Consider the following 17239-nt stretch of genomic DNA (forward strand, 5'->3'; position numbering starts at 1 on the left):
AAAGATAACGCAGCGTCGAATCGAAATGCAGAATAGCAAAGTTGCCGAAAAGAATTTCGATTTGAATTGAAATGCAGAATATGGGTGAAGAAAATATTATCCTACCTATTCATTTTATTTTAAAGTTTTTAACAAACGTATAAGACTCCAGTGATCGTTAATTTTTACGAAAAATTATCACCACAAAATGAGCGTGTACATATGTATGTACGTGTTTTGTTTATTTAACAACTTTTTTATTACAGATATTTGAAAGTAAACAGATGAGAGCAAAATTAAAAATTCAATTAGATCTTAAAAAAAATTATTTTTAATTTAAAAAAGGACAGTAAAATACAAATTGAATAAAATAAAATAGTGTGAGTGGTAATTAGTATATTTTATTATAGACGTACTCTATTAAAATCAATATAATTGTTTTTACAGTATTCTAAGAAATATAAAAATATATAATAATTAAAACAATTTTTACATAAACGCAAGATTTTCTTTTTTAATATGTGTTGCATTGCATTATAGCAATCTTCGAAAAAAGTGTTAGTACAAGTAGTTAAAAAGTAATAAAAATTATAATGAATGAAATTAAAATTTTAAACTTGTTATTATTTTTTCATATCTTTAGTGTGTTTGTGTATTTGTAAACGTGAAGGCTGGCTTGGCTGACTGGCTGGCTGGCTGGCTGGCTGTCTGCGTTATATCTAAATTTTGAAATATTAATTAACTGTTTGTTGTACATTCAAAAAATATTTTTATAGATAAACCCCTCAACAGAGCGAAGTTTTTCCTTAGTTTATTATATGTTATTGTTGATGTATTTCGTAAAAAGGAAAAATTTTAATATTCGACTTGTTTTTACAATTAAAACTATTTGTAAGTAACAAAACACAATTTTATAATTTAAGTTTTTAACAATTTTTCTTTTAGATAAAAATCTTTCTCGTATAAAAATGTCTTAATTTTTAAAGGGATTTGGTCGTGCTTTGAAAGTAGCAGCTTTTCTTAATTCCTTAATGCGCTCCTTTTCAAGTTTTTTACGTTCTTCTTCCTCCTAAAAAGAAACAAACAAATAATAAACAATCCATTTAAAAAGTAAATAAGTTAGATATATATATATATATATATATATATATTTTTTTTTTTTTTGTTTTACTGTTAAAATTACATTATTGGCTTAAACTATGTTTATACTATCTACTTACATACATACATATGTACGTACTTAAAATCTTATTTTGTACAAGAATATTTCAATATATTGCAACCTTAATACGTATCTAAACATTTAAATTATTTTTCGAAAGGTGAAAGAAATCTTTAAAAAAACCAATGGATAAGATGAAGAAAAAGGTTTAATGTAGTTTAAACTATTTATTCAACAGTTATTATATCAAAACAATCAAAAAACTTTTTGGAAATACATAGTTTATTCCTCGGAATTTTACTAGAAAATTAAAATTTACTTTTTATATTAAGGTGACGATATGTATGTACATATGCAAGTAAAAAATGTTTTGTTGAACAATTACAATCACATATGTACATACATATCGTCACCTGAAATGCAAAAAGGCGAACACTTTTCAAAATTTTACAGAAGAAACAAAAAACTAAATAAAATTAATACTATTGTTGTTATAAAAATGTATCTTTCCTCCACGTATTATATCCTAACGTCAATAAACATGTTTGAATATAAGTGTGACTCCAGACATTGTCTATTGTGTTGTTTTTTAGGACATTCTGTCTTGTAGAAATGACTAATTTGTTGTTACACCCTGAATTTCATGTTAATAAAATTGGTGTTTTTGACAATAAAGTTATAAAAACTTGCGACAATATGTAATTCGATGTAATGGACCATTTTCAATCAAAAAATCGATTTTCAATTTTTTTGTTGTTACGTCTTTTAACATTTCAGGTGACGATATATAATAACAAGCGGCACAAAATGGTACAAATCGCTTTGAAATGTTTTTTTTTTATAAATAAACATAAATTAAACTTCCAATAATTTTAAACTAACGTTAAATAATAATGTCAATATAATGACTATAGCTTTCGTCAACCAGAGCAATCGTTATTGTATAAAGAACATACTAAAATATACTATTAAGATTTTACTTTTAGACGTCAACATTAAAAAAATAGCACCCGGAAAAAAATGGCACCAATTTTTATCAAAATCAATTTTTATAAAATGCAAACACTGTACTGTATAACTAATATAAATAAGTAAAGCATGTAAAATTCTGTTTACAAAGATCGGATAGTCATTATTTATCAATATAAAACACAAAATCACTTGGTCTTGAACTTAGGAATGAGTCATTTTTTATGTAGAAATAATTTATGAAATATGACAAAGTAAAGCTCATAAATGATTATAAATTTGGATTGAAGCTGGATTTGCATTCTGTTGCGATTTAAACAAATTATGATTAATTGTTGACTCACGTGTTGACAAATGATATATTGCTCATTTATTACAAAACTGCCATAACTCAAAAAAGATTGTTACGAGAAATAATCATGGGTTTGAAAAATAGTAAGTGAGCCATACTTTTAATATACATTAGACCGACTCATACAAATTGTGCTTGTGTTACTCCTCTCAAAATATATATGTATATCTCGTTGTTGTTGTAACAGTTCGACTGTGGCCGATAGTTCTTTCCTGGGGAAAAACTTTCGGTTGATACAGCTGTCGCTGGGTTGACAATCTTTGGCCGAGTATGACTCGGGTCGTTCCGGAGCGAAGATCCAATTGTCGTGGGAACGACATGTATATCTTGTAATGTCATATGATGTTACCCAAAAACTGCACTCACTCAGGTTCAAGAAAACTTTGTTTTATTTTATGATGGGCGTTTTCAAAAAAGACCATTTTTATTTATTCTTTAATTGTAATATTATTCTTACGCAAAATATACATTATTTATTTATTCATAATTAGAATACAAAGCCCATAAGGCCAAAATATAAACATGTATTGCTTAGCAATAATATTAATATTAAGGGTTTTTTGAAGCCGCATCCGTATTTTTATAAAATAGTACCTTATTATCTTAAGTTTCGTTTAAACATAATTATTTATGTTTTAGAAACCATTGGATGCGGCTTTAAACCCCACATATTGAATATATTGTTTTAAAAAATAATAAAGCTGTCCTCAAACACGATTTTGTTTTCTATACGGAGTGAGTCAGTCTAACATAAAAATGATCACATTGTACCAATGTGCATTAAGGTAATATCATTTATACAATTATTTAAAATATACCAGGAAACATTTTAGAACTTGTTCCAAAAAAATTTAGAAGGGGTGCAAACAGAACCACTTCATATTCCTTGGAACTATTGATGTCACCATTACTTCTGGAAACCGTTCCTAGAGATAGTTCAAGGATAACAAAACCGAACAAAAACATTCATCAATGAACCAGTTCCAGAACTGATTCAAAAAATTCGTGTCGACTCTCAAAAATCATTGGTCTCACCGCCAAACTGGAATATGTTCACGCTAAAATATGCGTTCTAGAACTAGTTATGGAACTAACACCAACAATTTTTTCTGCGATCTATCCATTTCTTATAAGCATACTAATTTATTTATTCGTTTGTTTTATAGAAATTTTAAATGTATATATGGGAAATTATAAAACAGAGTTCAAAGTTCGTAGATTGTGTTTGATAAATCTTTGTGCAAATGTAATTTTACAGTGTGTTTACTCTATATCTTCCGTAATCTTACTGAAATACGATTCATTAAAGTTAAATCTTTTATTGAATAAGAAAATAAAACAAATAAAAACGCCAAAATATTAGAGAATAAACAGATAAACAGGTTGTTTTATAATTAGTAAATTGTTGTTGGATTCCATGTATTCATGTAGGTACGTTTGTGTGTCAAAAGAAACAAATACATATATTATAAGATTACTAAACTCATGTTCCTATTACAAGTCAGTGTAAACATCTGAACATACATACATAAGTGCTTGTTTTAGGAATTGATAAATATTTTTCAATGCAGATTACAAGGATTGTATAAAGACAAATACATAAGTGTCTATGTACCTGACTAAATGTTTAAAAAATTTATCAAAACACTTACCATTTCTTTAAGAAATAACCGTAGAATAATTTAGCCATTGATAAACGTTGATGAACGAAGTGCATAAGGCAATATTTTAAATAATTACAAATATAAAATTTTAAAAATACATTAACTGCTATAATAACAACTGGTGTTTTAATAACATTTGAATAATAAACGCTTCTCATTTCGATTTCTTAACCACCCACACCCAACCTTTTTCCAATTTATGCAAATATCAGTTACTGGGTGAGTGACTAGAGTTCAGCTGGGTGGCTGAAGAGGACGTTTCATTCTTTGTTGAATCATTAGCTGATAAGATGCTGGTATCACCATAAAATTTCGGTTGATCATGTTGTTCGGTGCCAGCACCGTTCGTCTCTTCATCGGAATCATCATCGCCTGATGATTCGGCCGTATTGGCGTGTGAGTCATTGTGAGATTGGTTGTTGACTGCAGAATGAATTTTGGACGATTCCTGTTTAACAGCTTTGCTGAGACGCTCATAACATGAGGTGCAAACACGTTGTGGTTTGGAGCTCTGTTGTGGTAATAAGAATTTTTTAGAGGAGCAAGGACCACACACGACAGCTCCGCAGTTGCGACAATGATGACGTCGCACGATCATTGTGAACTGAGTTTTCTTGCAGTGCATGCAAACCGTTGCCTCAGCATCTGGTACCCAAACGGCAGCATGATTTTCTACAGGCTTCTTACCAGATTTACGGAGCAAATCCTCTACACACTTGTTAATATGAGCCATCCATTCTTGTTTTTCTGTTGCTGTTGCAGCGCATACCACAAACGATTTTGTTGTTGTCCGTATCAACCAACCGTTGCGATATTGTACACAGTCATCTATGTTCTCCAATGAGACCTCTTCCAAAGGCATTATATGTTGTTTATTGTATTTCTTTTTTCCTATGACTATATTGCCGTACACCAAAATATCGTTAAAGAGGAAGAACTGCCTAGACTTGGGTCGTTTTCGGCACATTTTGGTTAATACACCCTCACCAACCAATACCCGTCCTGGTATTGCTAAAGGCACACCCGAACTGCCAAAACAGTTTTCCACCATGGCTATACGCCTGGAATTTGCTTCCGAATTCACCAAACGATCAACCATTTTTTATTTAAATTTTCTGCTCTTTATAAATAATTTCTCTATTACTTTACCAATTTTTATAGGCGTTTATTTAAGATCAACAGCAACTAAGGCAAATGTCGTTTTTATTAATGCATAAAAAGAAAACGATTTCACGTACTTTTTTGTCTTTCCCTTTGTGCTGTCTTTCTTTCGAACGGAAGTGATTGCAAGCTTATTTTTTCTTTTTACAATATCTCTTCCTTTTTTATCGAGAATTACTTTTTTAACTACACACTCATTGGAGGGAACTTAATTTTGTATATTAAAATTATGTATTATTTAAAGAATCTTCGTAAATTTATAAATAAATTTATGATTTGTAAATCGCTTTGTGCAATACAATAAAAAAAAATCACTCATGAAATGGGGAGAGTCTGTTGATTGTCAAATCGTTGCTGTAATGTTAGTGTTGGAAAGCGATAAAACAAAAACGTAAACAACATAAAAGAAAAAATGGTATGTTGGGAAAATCGACTATAATTATAATCAATATATAATATGAAACTTATTTCTATTTTATCTCGCTTATTTTGAACAAAATGTATCTTTATTGTTATATCGGGGATTATGTTCGTATTTTACAGTTGATTACTGATATAGGTGAACGTTTAATGAATCACTTTACAACACTTAAGAAACACTTCAAATGTCAAATTCCAAAACTCAAAACAACTCTATGAGTGAGATTAATCTGCAACAAGTCAATGGAAATTTCTTGGGAAGATGGATTCTTTTATACACACATTTATACATATATATGTACTATATATAAATATTTGCTTTAAAAATTTAATTTATTTTAATTACATAATTATACAACAAAATTAAAAAAAAAATAAATAAAAATCGAAAGGGCCAATAGCAAATTTGAAGGCACAAAGAAATACACGGAAAGCAACAAAAAATATGCAAGTAACAGACTGAAACGAAAAAATCAACTCAAAATATTAAATTGCCAAAGAAATACTAAATTGTTTTGTCGTTGTTTTTTTTTAAATGAGAGCCAGAGACGGAAAGTATTTTTCTGTTCGTCATAGAAATGTACTTTTTTTTTATCCGAAAAGCACTAAAATTAGTTCAATAATGAAATATTAATTAATATACAGTAGTGGTCATAACATTCGGAACAGAATCAACATTTTACATTTTTCTTAATTTATTGTTAAATTGTTAATGATTATTTATTAAAATTAGTATAAATATGAAGATTTACTTTACTTTTTTTTAATTTACGAGTTTTAAATTTGATAAGAAAATATATTTCGATTACATTTCAATTAAATATTGAATTGAAAATAGCGAAGACCAATTTTTGCGAAAAATGGCCCGATATTAAACAAATTCTGGGCCCAAATTATGACATACGATATCGATCGAAATCTCCATTTAGATTCTATTGAGATTTCGATCGATATCGTATGCAAAATATTTCAAAAATAATTCTTCATAAAGTTTAATTTGCCCAAATTAACAATTTGTCTTTTAATGAACAAAGAAAGTACCGATAGGCCAATAAATAAGTAAGAAAGATATCTAGTAAAAAAATTTCGGATAGATAGAAAAGACCTAGAGACTTAAAATGGATTGCAAGTAATACGAGTAGCATATCTTTTGAACACTTTGATATCGGGTACCTCACATAATATAACATTTTTTAACTTTATTTTGAGATAAAATTATTATGTGTTTATGTTTATAAATAATATTGAAGTAAATCTTCACATTTATACTAAATTTAATCAATAATTATTAACAGTTTAAAAATAAATTAAGAACAATTTTGAATCTGTTCCGAATGTTTTTGCCACTACAGTACCTACACACACTATCGGACAAAATAATAAATTTGTCCGTAACTGTCTTATTCTCATTCCATTTCCTTAGCATTCCTCTATATCAATATATTAAATATAAATCCATGTCTGATCCAATTTTTTTAAACAATTTTGGTCCAATATTAATCTATTGCATGGATTTGATCTGACCAGGTCATTCCTATTTTTCAGTGTTTTTTTATTTTTTTACAATAATGCTTTTTACCTTTGTCGAACGCTCTTGTTACACGGAAAGTGTATTTTTAGCGAAGCCGGTGTCCAATATATCTCAGAGGAGAAAACCCTGGCGCCCGGCCGAAGGCCGGCTATCAAACATATATTTTTTCTATTTCGTGATATAAAAGTAATATAATGAAATAACTTCCCAAAAGTATTTTTAGGGATTTATTTCATTTTTGAATTTTGAGGAATTATTGGCAACTGATTCTTTTGGCAATTTGTAACCGTAACTATTTCACTGTTATGGCGTTATTTCCACTTTGGTTACTTTTAGTTTATGGTGATATTGCACTTGGGTGTAGGCAATAAAGCCATATGGTTATATTTCTCATTTCATTGAGAAATAAGGACATATGGCTTTATTACCTATGGCTTTATAACACTGCGCCACTGTTTATACATTTTTGTATATTGGAAGGCAGAATTAACTCAAAAATATCTAGTGAGCACTCTGTGAACGTATTGTAGTAAAATTTAATGGGCAGTGCCTTCGAAGTGGACTTGGGGACTCGATAAAGTAAAACAACATAATTTTAGAAAAAAAAAAACACTGAAAATGGAATAACCTGCTCAGACCATCGCACTTAATCCAATATATTAATTTTGGACCACAACAATTGATCAAAAATTGCGATGGAATAGTGAAAAAACATTGATTTCTTTTGGGAAGGCTCCCCTTGCCTTCCCTCAACTCCTCCTTGAGCAATAATGATAAAAATAGCTTTGAGTTAAAATTACTAAAGGTTTTTTAAGTTTTCTTTAGTAATCTTTTGTTTCCATTAATTTTTTCCTATCATTCACAAGTGGCTGGATGGAAACCGAACATGTGATAGCTGAATTTGGGAGAGATGACCAACATGTTGGAATGTCACGAAAATTTGTAACACGATCCTATTGCTTCGTTCGTATTCGTTTTTTATAGAGAATTTCAAAAACTAAATGTTGAAATCATAAGAAAATTTTCAGTTTTGTTTGAAAAAACTTAAATTTGTTAAAAGCAGAGTATGAAAACAAACGAAACATTTTGCAAACGTTTTCCTAATGTACAAAACTTTTCAAAATTTTTAAATTGTTTTGTACATGAGCAAAACTAAAACAAAACTCAAGTGAGAAAGAGCGAAAACAAAACAATTGGCTGGCTTTTCACTCATTTACTTGCTTTTATTTGCTTTTACAATCGTACATTTGAGAACAAAACAAATGCAGAAACGTATTTTATGAAAGAATCATAAAGTATGTATGTGTGGATTTCATTTAATTTGTACGGTTTTTATTTTGTTTTTATTACTACTATATTCCACATAGGCATCTACAAAAACTTAAACCTACAACAAGTCTTATTTTAATTTTACACAAAAATGTTTTTGTAATGAGCAAAACCATCAGAAAACGTTTGCGAAAATGTTTTATGTTTCGCTCAAAACTTTTCAGTTTTGCTCCCATTGTTTTCTTATCTAGCTGCGTACATACATTTGAGTTAATGAACATGATGTGCTCAAAAACAAAAACAATACAAAACCAAATGAGAAAATCGAATTTGTTGTTTTGGTTTTGTTTCTGTTTTACTCACTGCAAAGTTCAAAACAAAACAATTGCAAAAGTTTCGTTTAGTTTATTTTCGTACTCTGGTTAAATGTATATGAACAAATAAAATCAATGGTGGTTTTTTGTAAAGAATATTAAAATAAATTTATAGCTTAGGAGTTATTCGTATTTGAAAATTAAATTTTCAACATTTAGTTTTATGCAACCAGCAATTATATTGTTATATGTATTAAATTAATCCTTTTTAATCACTTTTACTGCAATGCAGTTTGTTTTTAATAAATGGTTAAACATTATGGTATTAATAAATAATTACATAAGTGGGCGGACAAACATTAGTGGGCATTAGACCCTCAATATCAATTAAATTTCGTGTATTTAGAAAATTATAATGACAGGAATACATACATTTTCGTAAAAAGCTTTGTTATTAATACAGTCAAAGCCCGGAATAACAAATCCTCACCTTAACGAATTCGGGATATAACGAATGGGTAAATTTCTTACATTGACTACCTTATATAACGAATGTTTTATAATTTTCAAGCTCAGTATAACGAATGGTTTAAAAAAATGGTAAAAACAAAAAGAATGTAACAAAAGAAGAGAACACAAAAAATGTTCGTTGAAGTACCGTTGGTTTTCGTTGTATACAAACACACAGTGCTTTTGAACAAGTGGTCATAAAAATTTTAGTCATTTGTAACAAGTTGTGAGTTTTATTTTATAAAAAGATGGGAAATAGAAAAAGAATTTCTTTAAGTGAAAAAATAAAAATTTTAGAAGAGTGCAAAAATGGAATATCGCTTTCAGTGATTTCAAACAAATATAAAATATCAAAATCATCCGTATGTACATTAAAGAAAATGGAAAGTAAAATCGTTTCAATACTTGGAACTACAAACAATGGATCAAAAAACCGTCGATCCCTCAGAAAGGGAGAATATCCCGTAATGGAAGAAAAACTCTATCAGTGGTTTCTTAATCAAAGAAAGAATTTTATTCCGGTCAATGGGACAACATTAAAATTTAAGGCTATGGAAATTCAAAACCAGTTCTGCACCGGTGGTTTTCATGCTAGTGATGGATTGGTTACCCAGATTTAAAAAAAGGTATGGTGTACGACTTTCGAAGGAATCTGGAGAAAAATTGTCGTCAAGAGAAGATTTGGTGGATCCGTTTAAGAGGAAGTTGCAGAGAGTTATTCGAGAAGATGATTTATCATTCAATTTTTTTGATTCTATATTTAATGCTGATTAAACAGGTTTGTTCCAAACAAAACATTTGTTCATGCTGATGAATCAACAGCACCTGGAAGAAAACTATCCAAAGAAAGGATAACTGCTCTTCTATGCTCTAATGCATCAGGAAAAAAGAAAATGACGCCCCTTCTTATTGGAAAGGCGAAAAAACCTCGATCATTTCGAAAAAAAGTTTTACCAGTTAATTATCTGCACTCAAAAAATGCATGGATGAATACCGGAATTTTTAAAGTTTGGTTTTTTGAAATGTTTAAAAGACATTTGCAACAGATTATTATAAACTTTTGTTATTAGATCGAGTCATATTTAAAATCAAATAATTTGCCAATGAAGGCTTTGCTGATACTGGACAATGCTTCAAGTCATCTTCCTGCAGAGGAACTCGTAAAAAATACAGAAGATGGGAAAATTTGGACAATGTACATGCCACCAAACGTGACACCTCTTATCCAGCCAATGGACCAAAACGCCATTCGCTTACTCAAATTGCACTACAGAAATAGCCTCCTTTTAAAAATAGTGGCATCTGAAACAGATGACATCATTAATTTTTTAAAAAGTCTTTCTCTTTATGATTCATCCTGTATGATTGGTCTCGCCTGGAACAATGTTAAGGAGGACGCATTATCTAAATGTTGGAAAAATTCTAGTTTTTGAAAATTTTGAGTTTGATGATGAGGACGAGATCCCCCTTTCTAGACTTTTTCAAGGGAAAAGTACAATTTTTCCAAATGTAAGAAAATTTAAATCCATGCCTTAACCTTTTCACATTTTGTTTATCTATTCTTTAATTTTAGATTCCATTTAGTGCAGACGATTTAAACGTTTGGAACAATGGAGACTTAAATGATATTACTTTGGATAAAGAAGACGAAAATGAGGAAAATATTGAAATTGTTGACCAATTTTCTAATAATGAAACGAAAATAAATCATTCTGTAGTAATAAAATGTTTTGATAAATGTATACAATGGGGTTCCCAAAATAATATTAATATTTCAAAACAATTAGTACTCCGAGAAATACAGGAAGAAGCTCTTCAAATGAGTCTTCAGTTATTTGCAAACAAACGTCTATAAATGATTTTTTCCACCAACTTAAATAATTTTTAACACTTTTACTCACTTATTGATTATCAAACATTATTTTAAGGAAATAAATATATATTTATTAAAATGAACTAAATGTACTTTTCTTTTCTTAATAAAATTTTGATAAAAAAAACTTTGCGATATTACAAATTTTTCACTATAACGAAAGGGCCTAACAATATATCGTTCGTTATGCCGAGCTTCGACTGTACAAATATTTAAAACAAAAATATTAAAAAGTGGAAGAACAAATAATTTTGTATAATGTAAATGGAAAACTATAAGTAGTATCTTGAAATAATTCCAATACTATCCATTGAAATTTTTTGAACCGAAATGGCAGACCAGCAGTAGTGGGCGTGACCTCCAAAAATGTTAAAATAATTGAAATTATATCAGAACCTACGACAGTTTAGTAAAGAACAATGGACATTGCTAGTAAAACAAAAGATATACATATGTATTATTTATTTTCATTGAATTTCAAAAAATATGCCACACCCATTTAACAGATTTTGCCCATTTTTTGTATGCATATTAACATTAAGTCCACTTATCAAGAAGAGGCTTGTCATGGCCCTATACTTGTTTTATTTCAATCACGGCTACCGAACTTTTGAACGATCACAAAATAACCGTTTTTTAAAGGAATAATCGATTAACGACCATAATTGAAGTCGATTTATCAATCGCTATATATAATATATATACAGTGATGTTCCATAACATAAATTTCGGGAATCCAAATCTTGAATTAGATATGCTTTTAAGAATATAGCTGTTTAAAACCAGTAAAATCGGTCAATAAGAATCGGAGGTTTGGTCAAATCAAATATGATCAACAAATTATATTTTATGGACTTTTTGATTAAGGTATATCAAATAGTATATTTGCGTAAAAATCAAAAAGTCCAGAGATACAAATTACCGTATATAAATATTTAAATTTTAAAATAATAAAAGGAAAAACTTGAAAAAAAATTGGTTTATATTATATTATTAAAAAAATATTTTCTTTACTTGTACAACATGGGCAATCACGTGGTGGTATGCCAAAAATTTCGCCAAATTAGTTATATCCCTGATATACATATCTTAATTTAAATTTACATTAAAATTACGATAGCGACGCGTAAATTATTGAAAAAAGAAACAAATCAACACAAAATTTCAATTAGTTTTTCCAACTCAATTGTGGCTCAATTTTATGGAATATCGCTGTATTTATGTATGTATGGCTGTCCCAAAAATGTATGTATATATAACTAATTTTTGGCGAAATTTTTGGGATACCACCACGTTATGGACAATGTTGTAAAAGTAAAATAATTTTTAGGTCATTCGGAATCAATAACATTACGCACCAACCCCAATTTCTAATATAAACCATTTTTTTCTTTTCTTTTATTTTAAATATATTTGGACATTTACACCGAAAAGTCTACTTTTGTCACATCGCGTCACGCACAAATAACTGTGTATATCTCCGACTTTATAATCTTTTTAAATATATGTCCAATTTTACATTACCTAATTAAAAAGTCCATTAAAACAATAAGTACAATATTCCCGCAAAATCTAGTTGAAATTTGTTGATCATATTTGTATTTATCATATATCTACGATCGATTTTACAGGTTATAGTCAGGTAAAATCTTATAAGCGTATCTAAAGAATTATCTAAGATTTGGATTCCAATAATATATGCAGTGTGACCATTTTGGCATTTTTGCAGCTAGATTTAGCATTTTTTATTTTGATTTAGCTGTAAAATTTTAATTTAGCATTTGGCATTTTATTTAGTATTTTTATAAAATATTTTTAGCTTTTTTTGCAATTTTAGTATATAAACAAAAAAAAAAGACAAATTTTTGCAAAAAAGATTTATATTGGAAATAGGTTTAACCGGAAAAAATCAGAATTAAATGTCTACCCAAACACAAGCAACAAGAAATATGAGAAATGTAATAATTTACACTGTAATTCAAAATAATGCAAAAAGATTCATAAAGATAAATAACTTAAAATTACGCCAATACAAGTGAATACTTTAAAATGTTGTATTCTAAAATATTTTTCTGGAACCCAATGCTTTTTTCAATTAACTCAAGAGATTTCATATATTTTTACAAATACGTTCAGTACGCTATTTTACAAACTAATACTTTTTGTTTGCTCACGGAATGAAACATATAATTTTGGAAAAGGCTATGTATGACGGTTAATTAACAAATTTTATTTTTTCCTATACGAAATAAAGAGGTTTTAATTTTTATCATCCTTCAGGAGTTCTTGTTAATTTATTGAAAATAAGTTTGAAAAAATCAATAATATATAATTAAGACTTTCTCATCCTACTTTCTGTTCTTTTTATTTTTACCAAATTTTTAGTAATTTTGTTGTGACGTTCTTTTTTTAATTAAAAAAAATACATAAATTTCGAAAAAATACATAAAGTATGAGTTATAAACCTGACATCTATTCACCGAGATTTAAAATTATTTCAACGGAATTTTCAATATTTTTGTGACATGAAAACCATTTTTAAAGTGTTTTGAGGAAGACAAATAAAATTGTTTATATAAAAAAAAGTAAAACTAGAAATATTATACTTTTCCTTCCGAAAACACATATAGATTTTATACCATGAGCAACTAGTGTAATTAATAGAGTTTTAATGTAATTTTTGCATTCAGAAATATTTTAAAGTTAGAGACATTACATATTGCTAAATTTACAAAAATTTTGAAAAAATTTTTAGCATTTCTGTTTATCTTAATACCACGGAACTTAATTTTTTACCCTACTCCACTATACTACGTTTGAGTATACTAATCGGTTAAGAATCATTTTCTGAATCGATTAAGCCATGTAAGTCTGACCGTCTGGTAGAGGTTGAAATTATCAAAACAATAAGCACGTATGCTTTTTGATCCAATGACAAAACCTTTTAAAAATGGTTAAAGTCCGTCCTTTAGTTTACCTAGCCCCCATACATATACAAATGTATAAAGCCTTTCTCAGAAAATTAGTTTAAATATATCGGAACCAAGGTTCAATTCAACATAAATGCTTTATTACGAAAAATAAATTAAATTTTATACTCATATGGTCAACCACGGCAGAATATACTTTCTTACTTGTTATAAATTACAATGAATTTCAGTTACAAATTAATATGAATTGTTCATAAAAACACTTAAAAAATTTTAGCATTTTTTTGGCATTTTAAAATCAATTTAGCATTTTTTCTAGCATTATTTTGGATGGGATTTAGCCGGAACATTTATTGAGACCTGGTCACACTGGATATATGGGACCTTAAAAAACCGATTTAAAAAAACAGACGGGTAGACATTTGATGCGTGAACATTTTTAACAACCGCGATAAAATAATATCGTATTCGACTATGCTATGACAAATCGCAAATATGAAAATCAGAACCAAAATAGATAAAAAATTTTGATATACATAAAATTAAAATAATGATATATAAAATTTACACTATATTTTGTCCGACAAAAAAGTGAATTTAATTTAATTTTAAATGTTATACAGAAAAATTGTAGGTGGAATAAATTTGTTTTATTGTTATTTTATAGCATTGTATATAAACTAAATCAATTAAAAAAAATTCCATATTCAATAATCATTTAACAGATTTTTCGATGAAATAATGTAGCATGGGCACTTTTGCACTTTATTTTGTCCGATAGTGTACATATAATTCTATTATTACCAAGTTGAAACATCAAAGAATTACAGAGTTAAAAAGTTTTTACAACCCACACAATTCTCAAATCAATTCCTATATAAAAACACCTAAATATTCAACGAACGTAAACAAAAACAAAATTAAAGTTTTTTTCACGCGTATGGGACACACGATCACTTCACATCAACATCTATTGAATAGCAATTATAAACATGAATGTCCATACTGTGGCTCCACAATATCAGTCAAACACCTTCTCTCTACTTATTCCTATCTAAGTAGTCTTCAATTCAAATATCCATCAAACAATGGTCTCAATCTCCTTAAGAAAACATCAACGTCATTTTTAACTACATTTTAAAAATAAATAAAGAAATCTAATTCGTACTTAATATAATAGCTGATAGCCTACGTAGCTCTTGCTAATCTCCTTAGTAATATTAGTCTTATATTAATATACGTTTAATATCATGTAAATAAATAATAAATAAACTAAAACCAAAAAAATAATATATACAAGCATTTTTATCGAAGCCGATGTTTGGTTTACCATAGGTTTGAAAGTCCCTGCGTCTGGCCGAAAGCCGTTTATACAAATGCCCACCCAAACTTTTTATTGTTCTAGATTTGTTCATTGGATTACCAACAAATGTGTGTTAAAACCCTCTTTTCTGTGTAGGCGTCCTTCTGCCGTATCCGTTAAAAATGATTTTTGCATTTAAAATTTTTTTTATCAAATGTTTTTAGAAGAAATTTTGGAGTTGATGAAGCGCCCAATAAAAATTACAATTTGTAAGCAAAGTACATAAATTTAACAAAGATTAATTGTTAGTAAAAATGTCTAAGTCTTGCATGCAGGCCTTTACAAAATACAATTATTAGTATGAGAAGAATTAAAAATATAGCACACATATTTACAACAAATATCAGTTCAAGCCTTTCCTATGAAATGTTGCAAAATGTGCTTACAATTTCTACCTGTTTTTGTTTCTCCTCCAAAGCCTTCTGTTTAATTTCATCATAATGTTTACGTTCTTGAAGTCGTTTTTCGGTGTGTAACTTAAAAGGACACATTTGAACTACCATTGGTTTTTTTTCGGGGACGAATGGTTTTTCTTTTAACACTGTAGGAGGACGTGGTTCAAATTTGGGGACCTGATTCTTTTGTTTCCATTCCTCCAACTGTAAAAAGCAATTATTATGATTTAATATGTAATAACAGGCAAAATATTTAGTAAATTACCCTTTTTCTACGTTTTTCTTCAGCCTCACGAGATTTTTTTAAAACCTGAGGCGTGACGGCCACTGTAACAGCATGGGCTGGCTTTCGTTTCTGCAACAGTTCATGGTGATGGTTGAAGTTGGGTGCTGGTCGAGAATGAAATTCTCTCATTTTACGTTCCTCTTCCGCTCTGCGACGTTCGGCTTCTTCGCGATTTCGTTGATATATATCTTTAACTAAATATGCTTGTGGGGGAGGTGGCACATTTTTCGAAATTGCACCTTTATGAAGGCCTACTGTTTGAGAACATATTGTTTTTTTCGTTGACCACTCGCACGCTAAATTTGGAGCCACTTTTAAACATGGCTCTCGTCCGTCTTGCGGTTCCTTATTCACATCAACCGGTGATGCTGCGCTCTCTTTATTCTCAACTTTTACATTGCTTGGTGACAAATGTTCATCTGAAATTTTATTTTCCGATTTTTGTACCGGAGATGTGAAATTGACCTTCATGTTTTCTTTATTTTCAACAGACTCATTCAGTTCAGTTTTTACTGAAAAAGTAAGAAAATTAAATAAAACATGTTTAAAAACGCAATTTTTATTAAATTTCCTTACTCATCTTTTGTTGCAAGAACTCCATTTCGTCTACTCGTTCATGTTCGTAGTGCTTTTTGGCTTAGAATAGAATAAACAAAAACAATGTAATTAACGGGTTTTAAATAAAATTTTTCATTTTATGGGATGCAATTGCTAATTCGCTTTTCATACTTACAAAAAAAATTTTGAGAATCGTCAAGTTGACTGTTGCCTACATTAATGTCATCCCAATCAAATTTATGTTGCTCTTGCTGCATTTTACAATTTAAGAAAGCCATTTTCTTAACTATAAAGTCTAAATTGAGTTGAGATCACCTTTTTTTAAATAATTTAAATTCAATAGCTCTATTCCGTGTTAAAACAAAAAATATGAAATTTTTTTTACGATGCGCGGTAGTTTTCAAAAAGTCGGTTGAAAACAAAACGCACAAAAAAAAAAAAACAAGAATACAAGAAAGATGAAATAACGTTTGCTGCAGTGAAAAGAGACAGCTACATAAATT

General features: G+C 29.0%; 1 protein-coding gene across 6 annotated transcripts; it reads right to left on the reverse strand.

Moving 5' to 3' along the window:
- Positions 1–358: 358 nt before the first annotated feature.
- On the reverse strand, positions 359–17152 carry LOC119606906 (translation initiation factor IF-2). Of its 6 annotated transcripts, none has more exons than XM_037960580.1 (5): positions 16912–17152; positions 16755–16814; positions 16158–16690; positions 15893–16096; positions 359–1048 (listed from the first exon to the last, which is right to left on the reverse strand). In XM_037960580.1, the coding sequence occupies exons 1-5, from the start codon at positions 17012–17014 to the stop codon at positions 953–955; spliced, it is 996 nt and encodes a 331-aa protein (XP_037816508.1). In that variant the 5' UTR covers positions 17015–17152; the 3' UTR covers positions 359–952. The 6 variants fall into 6 exon arrangements, 2 of the variants coding, with proteins under 2 accessions (XP_037816508.1, XP_037816500.1); XM_037960572.1 differs by having other exon boundaries at positions 15884–16096; XR_005231690.1 differs by lacking the exons at positions 15893–16096; positions 16158–16690; positions 16755–16814; positions 16912–17152 and adding exons at positions 4115–5641; positions 6054–6214.
- Positions 17153–17239: the final 87 nt, after the last annotated feature.

This window comes from Lucilia sericata, unplaced genomic scaffold (assembly GCF_015586225.1).
Source record: "Lucilia sericata isolate MDLA Ls3-8-SP2 unplaced genomic scaffold, ASM1558622v1 Contig000018F_arrow, whole genome shotgun sequence".
In the NCBI taxonomy this organism is placed as follows: domain Eukaryota; kingdom Metazoa; phylum Arthropoda; class Insecta; order Diptera; family Calliphoridae; genus Lucilia; species Lucilia sericata.

What these genes read in the sequence shown, in the direction of transcription:
- LOC119606906 (XM_037960572.1), bottom strand. Translation starts at nt 17,014, where the DNA reads ATGGCTTTCTTAAATTGTAAAATGCAGCAAGAGCAACATAAATTTGAT. An exon ending in CGATTCTCAAAATTTTTTTT is followed by an intron (nt 16,815 to 16,911) that starts GTAAGTATGAAA and finishes TTCTATTCTAAG; the next exon opens with CCAAAAAGCACTACGAACAT. An exon ending in AACAAAAACAGGTAGAAATT is followed by an intron (nt 1,049 to 15,883) that starts GTAAGCACATTT and finishes GTTTCTTTTTAG; the next exon opens with GAGGAAGAAGAACGTAAAAA.